The sequence below is a fragment of the Physeter macrocephalus genome, chromosome 20 (assembly GCF_002837175.3).
Source record: "Physeter macrocephalus isolate SW-GA chromosome 20, ASM283717v5, whole genome shotgun sequence".
In the NCBI taxonomy this organism is placed as follows: domain Eukaryota; kingdom Metazoa; phylum Chordata; class Mammalia; order Artiodactyla; family Physeteridae; genus Physeter; species Physeter macrocephalus.
The window spans coordinates 72,696,771-72,710,619 of NC_041233.1; the positions used below are offsets into that span (position 1 = coordinate 72,696,771).

General features: G+C 45.4%; 1 protein-coding gene across 1 annotated transcript; it reads left to right on the forward strand.

Annotated features, from left to right (window-relative positions):
• On the forward strand, positions 1-805 carry LOC102980570 (N-alpha-acetyltransferase 50-like). The gene is made up of 2 exons (XM_007111114.3): positions 1-307; positions 603-805. The coding sequence occupies exons 1-2, from the start codon at positions 1-3 to the stop codon at positions 803-805; spliced, it is 510 nt and encodes a 169-aa protein (XP_007111176.1).
• Positions 806-13,849: the final 13,044 nt, after the last annotated feature.

A 13,849-nucleotide genomic window follows, 5' to 3' on the forward strand; every position in this document is an offset into this window, starting at 1 on the left:
ATGAAAGGCCGGATGGAGCTGGGAGATGTGACACTACACAATATTAAACAGCTGAAGAGATTAAACCAGGTCATCTTTCCAGTCAGCTACAATGACAAGTTCTATAAGGATGTGCTGGAGGTTGGCGAGCTAGCAAAACTTGCCTATTTCAATGATATTGCAGTAGGTGCAGTATGCTGCAGGGTGAATCATTCACAGAATCAGAAGAGACTTTACATCATGACACTAGGACGTCTGGCACCATTCGGAAGGCTAGGAGTAGGAACTAAAATGTTAAATCATGTCTTAAACATCTGTGAAAAAGATGGCACTTTTGGGCTTCCCTGGTGGCGTAGTGGTTGAGAGTCCGCCTGCCAATGCAGGGGACACGGGTTCGGGCCCTGGTCTGGGAAGATCCCACATGCCGCAGGGCAACTGGGCCCGCGAGCCACAATCACTGAGCCTGCGCGTCTGGAGCCTGTGCTCCGCAACAAGGGCAGCAGCGATAGTGAGAGGCCCGCGCACCGCGATGAAGAGTGGCCCCCACTTGCCGCAACTAGAGAAAGCCCTGGCACAGAAACGAAGACCCAACACAGACATAAATAAATAATTTTTTTCAAAAGATGGCACTTTTGACAACAACTATCTGCATGTCCAGATCAGCGGTGAGTCTGCAGTTGACTCCTACAGAAAGCTTGGCTTTGAGATGACTGAGACAAAGAAGAACTACTGTAAGAGGATAGAGCCGGCTGATGCTCATGTGCTGCAGAAAAACCTCAAAGTCCCTTCGGGCCAGAACGCAGATGTGCAAAAGACAGACAACTGAACAAATTACAGATGAACTTTCTTGCACTTGCTGGTCACCAAACAAAAGAGAGGCCCACTGATTTTCCCCCCCTCCCTTTTTTTCTTTTAAAGCTTTCCCCCTTCCTTGTTCTCGTGTTTCTTCCTTTCAAAACTTCCTTCCCTTTCCTCTAAAAGTTTTAAACTTTTAAGGACTTATTAATAGTGTTTGGATTGTTTTCGTTTTCTTTTTTTTTCCCACATTTGTTTATTTATTTATTTTTGGCTATTGCTTATCAGTTGAAGAACATCCCAGATTTGCTTACACTCTGTGCTTGTGATATTGAGTTTAAGGATTTGGGGATGGGGCAATTATTAAACATATTTCTTCTATTCTTGGAAGAGTAGAAGTCTAGAAGTGTTAATAACGCAAATGTCACTGTGACCTCCTCTAGTGACAGGACTGGTTTATGCCAGATCGTTTTCTGGCACATAGGGAGTGGCTTTGACGGGTCGATAACTTTTTGTAAGATAGAAGACATCTGAAATTTTCATATTTTCCTCCATAATCCCATCTCCAATATTTAAATTTTTCTACATTGCCAATACTGGTGGACCAAGAAATGTTTTTATTAGACTTTAAAACAATGCACAGGGTTTGAATTTTCTGTCATTTGACTTTAAATGAAGGTTGCTTCATAATATTTATCCTCTTATGTACATTCTGGCATAAAAGTTTCATCTCTTCAAATATGTGGAACAGCAAAATTATTTTACACAATGCTTATGCACATTTTATAATCTTAAGTTCTTATTTGAGAATGTAAAAATACAAGGTACAATAGACTTCAACAGTCTTAGTTGAGTGCCAAGAATAATACAGAAAAGGAAGATAGCTGATAAATGAGTTTATAGGGTTGTAATCTTAAGATAGTAAAAGTGTAGAAAGACCATGCTGGTTTCTTGGGTATCAGTTTCTTAAGCAGTCCAAATAAGCTTAGAAGAAAAGTTTAGCATTAAGCACCTTTACCTTCATGCATAAGCTTCGGCTTGCTCTTGCTAAGAGAAGAGTGCTTGAGTTACAGAAGGCATAATTAGTTTGAAAATTCAGCCTTTTTGTAAACTTCACATATCAAAATAGATTTTGACATATAAATGACTTTTGTGAGATGATACTGCCTCTATTTCTAGAACCATTTCACCTGGACTATCTAATCAGTCCTATGAATATATCCCTAAATGTGGTTAATGAAAACCAAATAGCTGCCTCGTGACAATTAAGTACATATCATTTATGGAGGAAAAAATATTAAATTTTGAATTGAGTGTGTAGGCTCCCTGTCATTTTAGTGTTTCTTTTTCCACATTAGTCACTGTATTTAACCTAATGTGTAAGTGTTTGTAAAGGGTGAATTGTCCTATATCAAACTTACATAAAATAATTCCATATACTTATGGAGGAGGAGGATGTAGAAGACGTACAAGCTGGTCGCTAGTTCATGTGCCTGTGAGTCAGTAAAGATTGAAATAATGTCCCATGTTGAGTCGGTTATTTTGAAATATGATAAAAATTATCGTTGAGGTAAAACAATTCTATTAACTGGAAGATCACAGGATATATCCACCATATTTTTCAGGGCAGATAGTTTTTTCTGTGGGGCAAAAAAGGTAAAAATTATATTGTATGGTAATTGCATTTAGGTTCTAAAGAAAAGAATCTGCAGAGAAATCTATGCAATATATAATTTGTCCAGGTTGGTTTTCATTTGCAGAAAGAATTCTGAAATATCCCCAAAGTAGTTTTCTCATCAACTGAAAGTCCTCCAAAGAAAGAACTATTGGGAAACCATGACATATGGGGTGGAAAAGAAAAAGCTCCCTCAGTTTTTTGGAGGGAATAACTTTAAAAATACTTAAATAGCTGAGTTTACTTGGTGCAGTTAAGATTTAAACTTGTTGATTTTAACATGGCTGTTATATCTGAAATAAACTTACATGATGTTCTGATTAAAAAAAAAAGATAATGTATGAATCTTGATCTTGCTTTTAAGAGAGAGTGAAACTCATGATATTGGTGAAAGAAACTTTCATAATGAAATTAAAATATTTTGTGCTATTTTCTGTAAAATAATTAATGATATACAACCTAACCCCATCAAAATGTTATAAATTAAACATGATGAATTAAACTCATGATAAATCATGATCACATGAACATGATATGTTAGACTCACAGCTCATTTCCAATCTAAGTATTGCTTTAAGAATTTAATTGGCAATTCCAGTTGTTCCAACCTCAGCCAAACATAGTTTCGTCATTCTGAAATTAATGAAAAACACCCTAAGAACCACAATGTCCCCAGAAGTTTGTCTAAGTCATCATTACTGTCAATAGAACACAAATTATGTGAAAGTCTTGATTATAACAGCATAATTAATAATTTACTTAAATGAAGGCAAGAAGATTAACTTCCATGGAGTAAATATAATTTATGAATTTTGTATGAGTTCATTTTATTACTTATCCAAATAACAAGCTCATAGAAAGAACACCCAGCCATACACAAAAAATAGTTAAATTCGGTCATCTTTGACATTTTACCATCACTTTATACATTTTTTAATCTTGTCATCATATAAAGGTACATTTGTCAAGGAAAGGGGATAGTATATGTATTATTTAACATTCTGTTAGCTGGATGGATAACATGTCAATATTTGGAAACAGAGATGAGCCTTCATCTGTACTCTTGCAGCGAATATCAGAAATGGGCCTGGTGAGGAGGCCAGCGACGTACAAAGCTAGAGGGCTGGAAGGGCCATTTGCACAGATGCTGGTGTTTCCCTCATGGGAATGATGGCGGGGCTGACGTGGAGATAACGGAAATCTGGAAACGAAAGTGATGGGAGTGCTAATGACCAGGAGGTGGTCACTCTGAGGAAGGAGGTGGGGTAGAAAACTCTAACGGTGTGAGCCTCAGTGGAGCTCACGAGGGGCAAGGGAAGGAATGGAATGGAACAAGGAGGACACCAACGCCACCTCCCCATCAGACGAACACAGGTAACAAGAAATGTGTCCCTTTGGGAGGTCACAGGGAAGCTGAGCTCAGGGGAGAACACTCTGGGTTAAGGCAATGACGTGGAGGGAATATTTGAAGCAAAAATACATGAAAGAATATGCTGATCGTGGAACAAGTATTCTAGAAGGCACAGTGAAAGGAATTATGAAGGAGGAAAGGGGTGAAGGATTGTGTCAGGGGAAAAGACTACAGAGAAGTTTGGAGATGAGAATTAGAAGTTTATTAAAAGTTATTGCTTGCACCTAGAGTGATAAAATGGCATTGAAAGGTCCAGTGCATCCAATCCCAATGGAGTCTTAGGGGAAGGGAACATCTGGTCCTAACATAGTGCAGCTGTGGCCTGGAAGTAAGGGCCTTCCTGGGATTGAAATTCAGGACTGGCCCTCCGCCATCAGCCAGCACCAGCAGGTGCCATGGATGTAATAAACATGGTTGGCAGCGGTGAGCACAAAACACCTGGTTCTTCATGGCCAATCAATCCAAGCAATTCTCATCAGCATTCCAGGTGGTTGGACCAAGATGCATCATGATCTTGGGGCCAGTACTCAATGGATTAGCCCTGGGCAGGGCCCAGAGCCTTTTAAAGGCAACAGTGATCATCTGGTAGCAGCCGACATCCATCTTGTCATGTTTAAGAAGGGACAGACATAAATGAGCCTCAACTCCATCTGTTTTGCACACAATTGGCACTTTCATACATTATACCCCAAATTGCCTCTCATATTCTAAACCCAAACATTTCCAGGTTTGGCACAGTTGTGTCTCCTGTCAGCCAACTGGTCAGTTTGGGCAGCTCCCTTTCATTATCTGGTCAACAGTATATGTTTATGAGAATTGCATGTTTTTGCCATATTGTTTTGTAAAAATGAGTGGAAAATGGAAAACTGGATGAACTGATACTAGTGATTTTTAGAAAGCTGTAAAGTTAATCCCGTTTAGACACAGGTGGAAATGATTAGGAGTGCCGCAGGAAGTCTAATCCCTACTGGTCAGTCACTGGACTTCAGCCAGTTACGTGTTTAATTGCAAAATAAAAGAACAAAATGAAATTCAAAAGGCAATAGAATATCATCAAGGAGTGTTAAAAAGGACAATTGTGATTGAGGATTTTATGGTATTTTTAGCTTTCTGAGAATGGAACAGCCTTTTATAACTTTGTGGGTCCAATGTTCAACTTCACGCATACAGTTGTCCCAGCATCTTGAAGAACACGTTTTGTAGGGAAGCGGAGGCTGCCTGGGCTGTCAGCAGAGATTCAAAATGGAAACCTCTCTCCTGGAGCGCAGTGTCTCCAAGGTGATCACTTAAGCATCATTCTGGAGGCTTGACAGGAGAGACAGGCAGCCTGGTATGGCAGAACGCTAGAGTTTGGGTCAGAAAGATAATACCACCTTAGAGGGAGCATTTCCTGAGGTGCTGAGGGCCAGTCCCATTCTCTCTGATACCCTCTTCCCAAGGCAGAGCTCTCGATATTCCCCGGAGGCAACGTGGGCAGCTTGGCCACCCTCATGGCCATATGCACGTCTCTCTCATCCTCCAGTCAGCTTGCCTCCCCCGTCATCTTCTAAACAGTCCTCTCTTTAACCACTCTTTTTTTTTTAAATTATTTTTGGCTGTGTTGGGTCTTCGTTGGTACACCCGGGCTTTCTCTAGTTGCGGCGAGCGGGGGCTGCTCTTTGTCCCGGTGCGCGGGCTTCTCACTGCGGTGGCTTCTCTTGTTGCGGAGCACGGGCTCTGGGCGTGCAGGCTTCAGTAGTTGCAGCACGTGGGCTCAGTAGTTGTGGCCCGAGGGCTCTAGAGCGCAGGCTCAGTAGTGGTGGCGCACGGGCTTAGTTGCTCCGCGGCATGTGGGATCTTCCCGGACCAGGGCTCAAACCCGTGTCCCCTGCATTGGCAGGCAGATTCTTAACCAGTGTGCCACCAGGGAAGTCCCTCTTTAACCGCTCTTTTCCATCCTTTTTCCCTGCCTTGCTGTGCCTTATATTGCCAACGCCATCTACAAGCAAAACTAAAGCTTAGCCCTCAGGAATACAGAGATAGCAGACAACGGATGGAAAGTCAAGAAGCAATGATTTGCAGCTGGATTCCCTTGATCATAATATTGCAGACCCCGGCTGGGTCCAGCCAGATCTTCCTAGGACGTGGGCACACTGGCTCCAGGCAAGGACAGTTGGTAGCCTAACCAACAGCCACTCCCTCTCCCCACAGGTCTGCTAAGTGGCTGGCAGGTATCAGGCAACCATGGGCTCTACAAAATGAGTCTTGACTTGCCCAAGCCAATCATGGTGATTCCTTAGGAACAGTGCTTGACTTAGGAACGGGCCTGGGTGGCAGTCCTGCCGGGAGTCATGATTAATCTACTGAGGCTCAAGGGATGCAAGGAAGGCATGTCCTCTTCTAGGGACATGGGAAAGCTTGGAGATGCAGCAACGGTCACACAACCACAAACTTGAGGTTAGAAGCCAACATGGTGAAATTAGTAGAGCAGGAAGATGGAATGAGCCTGGGTGTTTCGAAAGTAAATTAACTAACCCTGGAACTGCCTTACCGCCATACTTCTTTTCACGTGAGACTTTAAGTCCCCTTGAGGTTCGAGCCTTTTTTGGTTGGATCCTCTAGTACATGCAGCTGAAATCACGCTGCTACAACAGCTCAGTAACATCTGGTGGCCCTTGTCATCGATGGGGTACCAGGTCCAAATCTGCACCAGGCTGGGGGTGCCCTGGGAATTTAGTCCCATTACCACCACCCTAGACCTGTGGGTAAAAGGCAAGTGAACAAGTGGGAAATTATACAAGGAACTTTCCTTGAGGCCGGGAAAAGTGTCAAAGCACTTTACAATCAAATCTAATTGAAAACAGCAGCTCTTTAATCTAAATTTGCAACATAATCAGCCTTCTGGTTAACTAATTATAATTAAATTAGATTGGCAGTGTATTTCATATTTGCTAATTAAAAGCACCAAAAGAAAAAGCTGCATTTGGAAACTACTGTGTCTCTTCATTCCCGATGAGGACCAAGAGTGACAGGAAGCTCCCTGGGCTGTAAATTTGGAATCCTGCCTCTGCTCCAACTGGCTGTGTGACTTTAGGTGAGCCCCTTAGCCCCTCTGAGTCTTCTTGTTTGCAGGCTTCCAAACAAACACAAAGTGTCGTCGCTGATTCATTTTACCTGTTCTTGAGCATCATGTAACTAAAATCACAGACGATGCACTTTTTTGTGGGTCTAATTAGAAACCTACTACAATTTTTCAGGGTATTTTATTGCCAAAGAAATGACGAGCCCAAACTAGCAAAGATTTTGACTGTTCAAGCATTAAACCACCCTCAGGCCCCCGAGATTGCACAGGCAGGAAGTTGGCTTGTGCAAGCTGTACAGCCTCTAAGTAGGGCAAACTCCCCCAACATTCACTTTATTTTTAAAAAAATTTATTTATTTTTGGCTCTGTTGGGTCTGTTGCTGTGTGCAGGCTTTCTCTGGTTGCGGCGAGTGGGGGCTACTCTTCGTTGTGATGGGCAGGCTTCTCATCGTGGTGGCTTCTCGTTGTGGAGCACAGGCTCTAGGCGTGCGGGCTTCAGTAGTTGCGGCGCGTGGGCTCATGGCTCGCGGCCTCTGGAGCGCAGGCTCGGTAGTTGTGGCGCACGGGCTTAGCTGCTCCGCGGTATGTGGGATCTTCCCAGACCAGGGCTCGAACCCACGTCCCCTGCACTGGCAGGCGGATTCTTAACCACGGCGCCACCAGGGAGGCCCGACATTCACTTTAGATGTGGCCCAGGAGATAATAATCAAGGAGAAATCTCCCAGAGGGTGGAGTCAGCCATAAAGAACAACGGACCAGGTAGCTCCTCCCAGAAATCAGAATAGTGCGTAATGAAGGAACTTCTCCACCCATGGGCCCACCTTCTCAGTGCCTGCCCGGCAGGAGCTCATAATCGCCAGGGGCCAGGAGCTGCTCCGTAAGCCAGCCTTCCCCTTTCTGAATACAAGTTGGTACTGCAGTCATGCTGTTTCTGCTCTACCTCTGTGTATTGGGTATGGATGTGGGGGGATTCAGATAACTTGCCCTTTTAGTTTATATGTCACTAAAGCAAGGGAAGCCACATCCAAACTCAAGGGAGGACCGCACATCCTCAGCAGCTGGCATTATCTTAACTAATTCCTGAATATCCAGACCTCACTGGCTTCTTCGTTGCCTCTGAAATCTTAAGTGCCACAGGGCCCACTCCATCTATCACCTAGAATTATCACCTTGTGTGGCTGGTTCCCTTTCTAGTGAGTGTTTATCTCATCTCTGCAGGGAGAATATGGTGCCAGAGTTTCATGGCTGGGTCAGAACCTGGCACCACCACATGTTATTTTGTGATCTCAGGCAAATTATACAGTATTTCAGGGCCTCAATTTCTTCATCTACAAAATGGGTAGAATAATTGTACCTACCTCAGAGTTCTTGCAAATATTTTTTATAGATACATATTTTAAGAGGTAATGCCGGCAAAGTGCTCAGTTGCGTTCCTGATACACAGTGAGAGCTCTCAATTTCTACGGTTCCATCTCCCTCCTCAGCCTTGCAGTGCATGGCGAGTAGCAGACGTGATCATTGAATCAGTCTGCTCCTCAGACCTTCAGATGAGCAGAATCAGATGAGGAGCTTTGGGAAAGGTTCCTGCCCTCTCCCCCATGCACCTGGATCAGAATCCCAGGGCTGGGCTTAGGAATGTAAGATTCTAATCATCAGCCAGGTTCGGCACCCTAGGGGAGACCCCATCGGGCTGGTGGCGAGGAAGTAGGAAGAAAAGGCCAATCTCGGCCTAACGTACTCATCCCCCTGCAGCCACAAGACTTCCTCCTCCCTCATTCAAGCCCTCGCTCAAGATCTCTTCCTTGGAGGGGTAGCTGTCTCCCTCCATCCCCTTCCTCGTCCTTCGTAGCACTTTTCACTACCCGACCTGGAGTGTGTGTTTATTGTTGATCATCTGTCTCCCCGACCCCTTGAGGCATGGGGCGGTGACTAGCACATATGGTGAAGAAGAGAATGAACCAGCCTCTATTGAATCTCCCATTCCCATCCCTTAACAAGGTGTGGGGCAGATCTCAGAGCTTTCAGGTCCCTTTCCTTATTAAAACCCAGCCCAGTCTGGTTTAGAGCTCTAATCTCTTATCTGATTCCAAGGTCACCCCTTCCCCATCATGATTGGACTTGGGGCTCTGGGGACTTGAAAGGGGACAGGCAGTCTGCTTTACACCTCCTCCCGCCGCCACACACCTGAGAGTGAAGGGGAGCCTGGTGTGACTTGGAGATAACACTCCCCTCCCTCAGGTTGTCAGGGGTTGGGGGCTGGGAGTCAGCGATTCAAGGGAAAGGGGTGGGGGGCACATCTCCTAGTGTGGCTGGCGCTTTGCAGCCCTCTCTGGGTTAGGAGGTGTCGCGGGTCTGGCTGACCCTCGCTGGGAGAAGCTTCTAGATGCCAGAGCCTTGGGTTGCTGGAGGCGGGTTCCCCTGGATGTTCCCGAGCGAGCAATGCAGTTCTACTCCACCACACCTAAGCTGCACCCACTGGCAGTTATACTCACAGCCTCTTCCTCCTTTTGTCTGGAGGCAGCCACCTCCCACTGTGTCCCCTGGACGCCTGAGAAACTCACACACGTGGTTGTTCGGGGCACACATGGGTAGACAGGCACCTGCCCTAGCCCTGCTGTTTCTCTCCAGCCCTCTTCTCCCCTGCTCAGTGGGGCTGATCTGGAGATCGGCACATCCAGGGACTGAGCACTATCCGATTGGGATGGAGTGGCCCGCCCCCCCCAGTCCCCATGAGGGATTCTTTTGCAACCCTTGATTGCACAGTGAGGGTAGAAACACAAGGGAGCAACCGCCCTCCCCCCACCACACCTTGGGGACGAAAGGAAGCTGCCCCTTGTAACCCTCCCTCACACAGCCCAATACGGTGACTCTGTGTCCTCATCAGTCTTGGGCCCAGAGCCACAGGACAAGTCCCAATTTACAGCCTGTCCAACAACCAAGCACTTCTTGATCTCCTGATCAAAGCTTCCAGTTTTGGAGGCCCTGTCAAGTGCAGTGAGTTCATGAACCTTGTAAAAGCCAGGCTCCTAACAGAGCCATGGGAATAAAATTATTGGTTCCTCCCCTCCCCTCCTTCCTTCTTCAGTTCTCCAGGGGCTGAGGAATATAAACTGACTTTTTAAGAAGTGACCCTTAACGAAAGGAGCAGGATCTTCCCTACTTCCTGACGGCTAGAAGGTGGACCTGATGGACACGATGGCTGGAGCTACAGCAACTATCTTGGGCTATAAAGTAGACTCTACATGATAAAGATGCCAGAGCCACAGAGTAGAAGGAGTATGGCTTCTTCACAATCATGGAACTGCCTTTCCAACCCTGGGCTATTTGGGTCTACTTACATAAGAGAGAAATATACCTTATTATATTCAACCAATCTTTTCAAACTTTCTTTCTCTTTCAGCCAAAACTCATGCAGATAGTCTGGCTCTAAGCTTGAAGTCTCTCTTTATTGGAAAAATTATTTCCTTGAGATAACCAGGATTAAAAGATAAATGCAAAGGAAATGACTTTTGCATTATGATTTGCTATTCTTTAAACATGTTTGTGTGCTACTTAACATTATTTCTCCTGCCATGGGTGGTACCTGCCTCATGCTTTAGAATAAACTCACAGATTCCAAAGTCAGCCAAACCCAGGTTAGAATTTGGTTTCTAAGATTTCCCCAGCTGTGTAACCCTGAGCAGGTTACCCAACATTTCTGAACTTTAGTTCCCTGTTCTATTCAATAAGAATAATAGTCTGTCTTGAAGAGTTCACCTAACAAACTTTTATTGAACATCCACTTTCTGCATGACATTAAGCTGGAGATATCATGGAGAGAAAAACAAGGGGCTTGAAGTCCAGTGAGGGAGAGATGATAAAGGAAGCAAATAAATAAGCAAACAAAATAATCACAGTAACCAGTTTACCGTAACGGAGAATAAGAGAGTGTGGGCGCCCTGGGAACTGGGAAATCCTCCCCTTTGAGGGCTACAAGACAAACCTCAGGTAAAGCTCTGAGCGCACGCACTAGTTACTATTAGAGCCCTCACCTGGGATCTTCCACACCTGCTCCCCTCACGGGGAGTATTAACAAAGCCAAAGAGCAGCCCCATACCCCATGTAGCTGTGCACAGCTCCTACCAGGGTAATCCAATCTGCGCTTTTTCTGTCCATCTGAGGCTGGAGAGACGGAGGCTGGGTAGAAGGCTCACACAGACTGCCAGCAGGGAAAGCTACTGGCTGCAGACCCTACGTGGCACAGACCCGCCAATGAGCTGGCTTTGTCCCTGTGCCTAACGGGCACCACCTGGGTCCCAGGGACGGCAACTGGCATCAATTAGTTCTCATTGAGCCCGAGCTGGAGCAGCACCCTGGATCCCCTCCCGGTTAGTGGCACCGGGGACCGCCAGCTCCTGGGCCGTGTGTCATTTACTCCTAACAGCCTCCATTGGTGACCTCTTTTCCATCAGGCAGGACCCACCAGGCCCGCAGCTGTCATTATCACGAGAAACCTGGTTCTCAGAGCTAAGCGATCAGACCCCATCCACCACTACGTGCCTGGAGGCGCTGGGTGTGTGCGCTGTGGACAACTTAAGCAACAGTGGGACTCTGAAAATTCCCTTTCTGGCTTTCCTCCTTAGAATTTCAGGCAGTACAGAAAGATAGGCAGTCCAGAATTGGAGGGACTGCATAGAGCCTAGGCGGGTACCATGAAAGCAGACCTGTGGGAATCTTCCTCAGCTGTTTCCAGGTGCCCGGTCTTGGGCAACGTACTTAACCTGCCTGCGGAAACTGATACCCTGATATGTGGTGTTAATATAACCACACATAGTGGGTGATTGAGAGCTAGAAAAATCTGCTTTTTGAGACCCTTTGCAACCTATACACACACACACACACACACACACACATTTTTAATGTTTATATTCACCTGAACATCCCCAAGTTCTTTTCGAGTCTAAAGAAAGGCTTTGTATCTTTAAAGTGCAGTTTAAAAACAAGAGTATTGTTAACGTTGCCCTTAATTTTCTTTTTGACAACATTTTGTTTCCCCTTGTGGTGGACTGCATCAACTTGTCACCCTTCCCTGCATCCAGGCCCTCAGCCCTTTGATTCTGCAGCACCTCCCACTAAATGGGTGGAGCCTCGTGCTGTTGAATTTGGTCATGTGACCTGCTTTGGCCAATGGGATATTAGCAGATACCATGCAAGCGGAGGTTTGAAACAGGCTTGGTGTCTGGGGCTTGGGCCCCTGGCCCTCTGCCACCTCCATAAGAAGAACATGCTGGTCACAGGAAGAGGATGAGAGTCAGGTGGAGCTGAGCCGCCCCAGCCAAGCAGTCTAGATTAGACAACCACCAGCTGATCCACAGACCGATGAGTTAATTATTTTTCAGTTCCTCTGACATTTTGTGATTGTTTGTTATGCAGCACTTTTGTACCAACAGTTGACTGTCCCACCCTTTGATTTCAGAATTTCAAGAAATTTTTCATTACCATGAACATATGATTATTAATGGCAAATTCTAATGGTTGTCTACCCAAATCCATGTCCCCTGCCATTCTTTCCCGCTGGTAGAGCCTTGATTTTATTTTCAGGAGTTCACCCTATGCCCAGCTCAGACAAGGTATCCTCTTCAACCTCAAGGGGCAAATCTCCATTCATCTAAGCCAATTGTAGTTTGCTGGCGATTGGTTTAGTAGAGAGCATATAACACAGTTCCGGCCAGTGAAATGTGAAGAGGCTGCTAGGGGCTTTCTGAAACGGCTTCTCTCCTCTTTATAAGAAACTAATGAGATGATGCCTCCTTTTTTTATGCCACTAGACTCTTAGAACTGCTGCCGCCATCTTGGGACCATGAGGGGAGCTGACAACAGGACAAACCAACATTTTGAAGAGGACAGGTTGGGAAAAGCCTGTGTCCCAGATGTTACTGAGTAGCCATCCCACGGTGAGTCTTTGGCACTGCCCTAACTCTGGGCTACTTGTTATTTAGGCCGCGTTTCCTTACAGTTTCTGTCCCTTACAACTCAAACCTTCCTGATTCAGATGCTTCCTCAGAAAAGGAAAATTCAGGTTAAAGAGAGGGATGTGTTGATTTTCTTTTCTTTCGTATGTTTTTATCAAGTGATTCATCACTGGGGCAAGGCCTCTCACAAAATCTTTAAAGATGAGCTTACAGAATGTTTGCTCCAATAGATGTCTCCGAAATTTGACTTTAAGGGGTGTCACCATGTCTACAGTATGTTATAAAAGGACTCCTGACCTCACCACATGAGTCTGTGCTGCTTTGCCCACTGATGTGAGGACCCCCCGAGGACAACTTCAGAAGCTTGGGCTGACAGGTAAGTGCAGGAAGAATTTCAACAAGCATAAGGTTCTTTGGTGATGGTTCCTCCTTCCAAAGAGAGACTCACAGGGGTGAAACGGACCCTTTTAAAGTAGTGGTAGCTAAATCATAAAAAGCAAATTCAATCCACAAGCATGCTCTTTCTCCAGCACAACGAGCCCGTGATACATCTGCTCAGTATGGCACATCTCACTGCAGTAGACGGCACCTTCAGAAAACACATTAAAATGTCATTAGATTTTATTTAAACTTGCTGATAATTTGGGCAACTTGATTATCTCCCCCTCTTCCCATGCTGTGCTCAGCAGAAACCAGCTCATGCCAAATTATCATTCATTTTATTAGAACAAAACTTCAGGCCACTCTCTGGACTTGCCATATTTTCTCCTGCCCTGGGGCCACTGCCCTCGCTCTTTTTCTCCCCTGGAATATCTCTCTCCCACTCACTGCCTGGCAAACTCCTCAGCATCTGGCAACGCAAAATTCGAACATCAATTCCTCTCTGAAGTTTTTTTTTTTTTTTTTTTTTTTTTTTTTTTTGCGGTACGCGGGCCTCTCACTGCTGTGGCCTCTCCCATTGCGGAGCACAGGCTCCG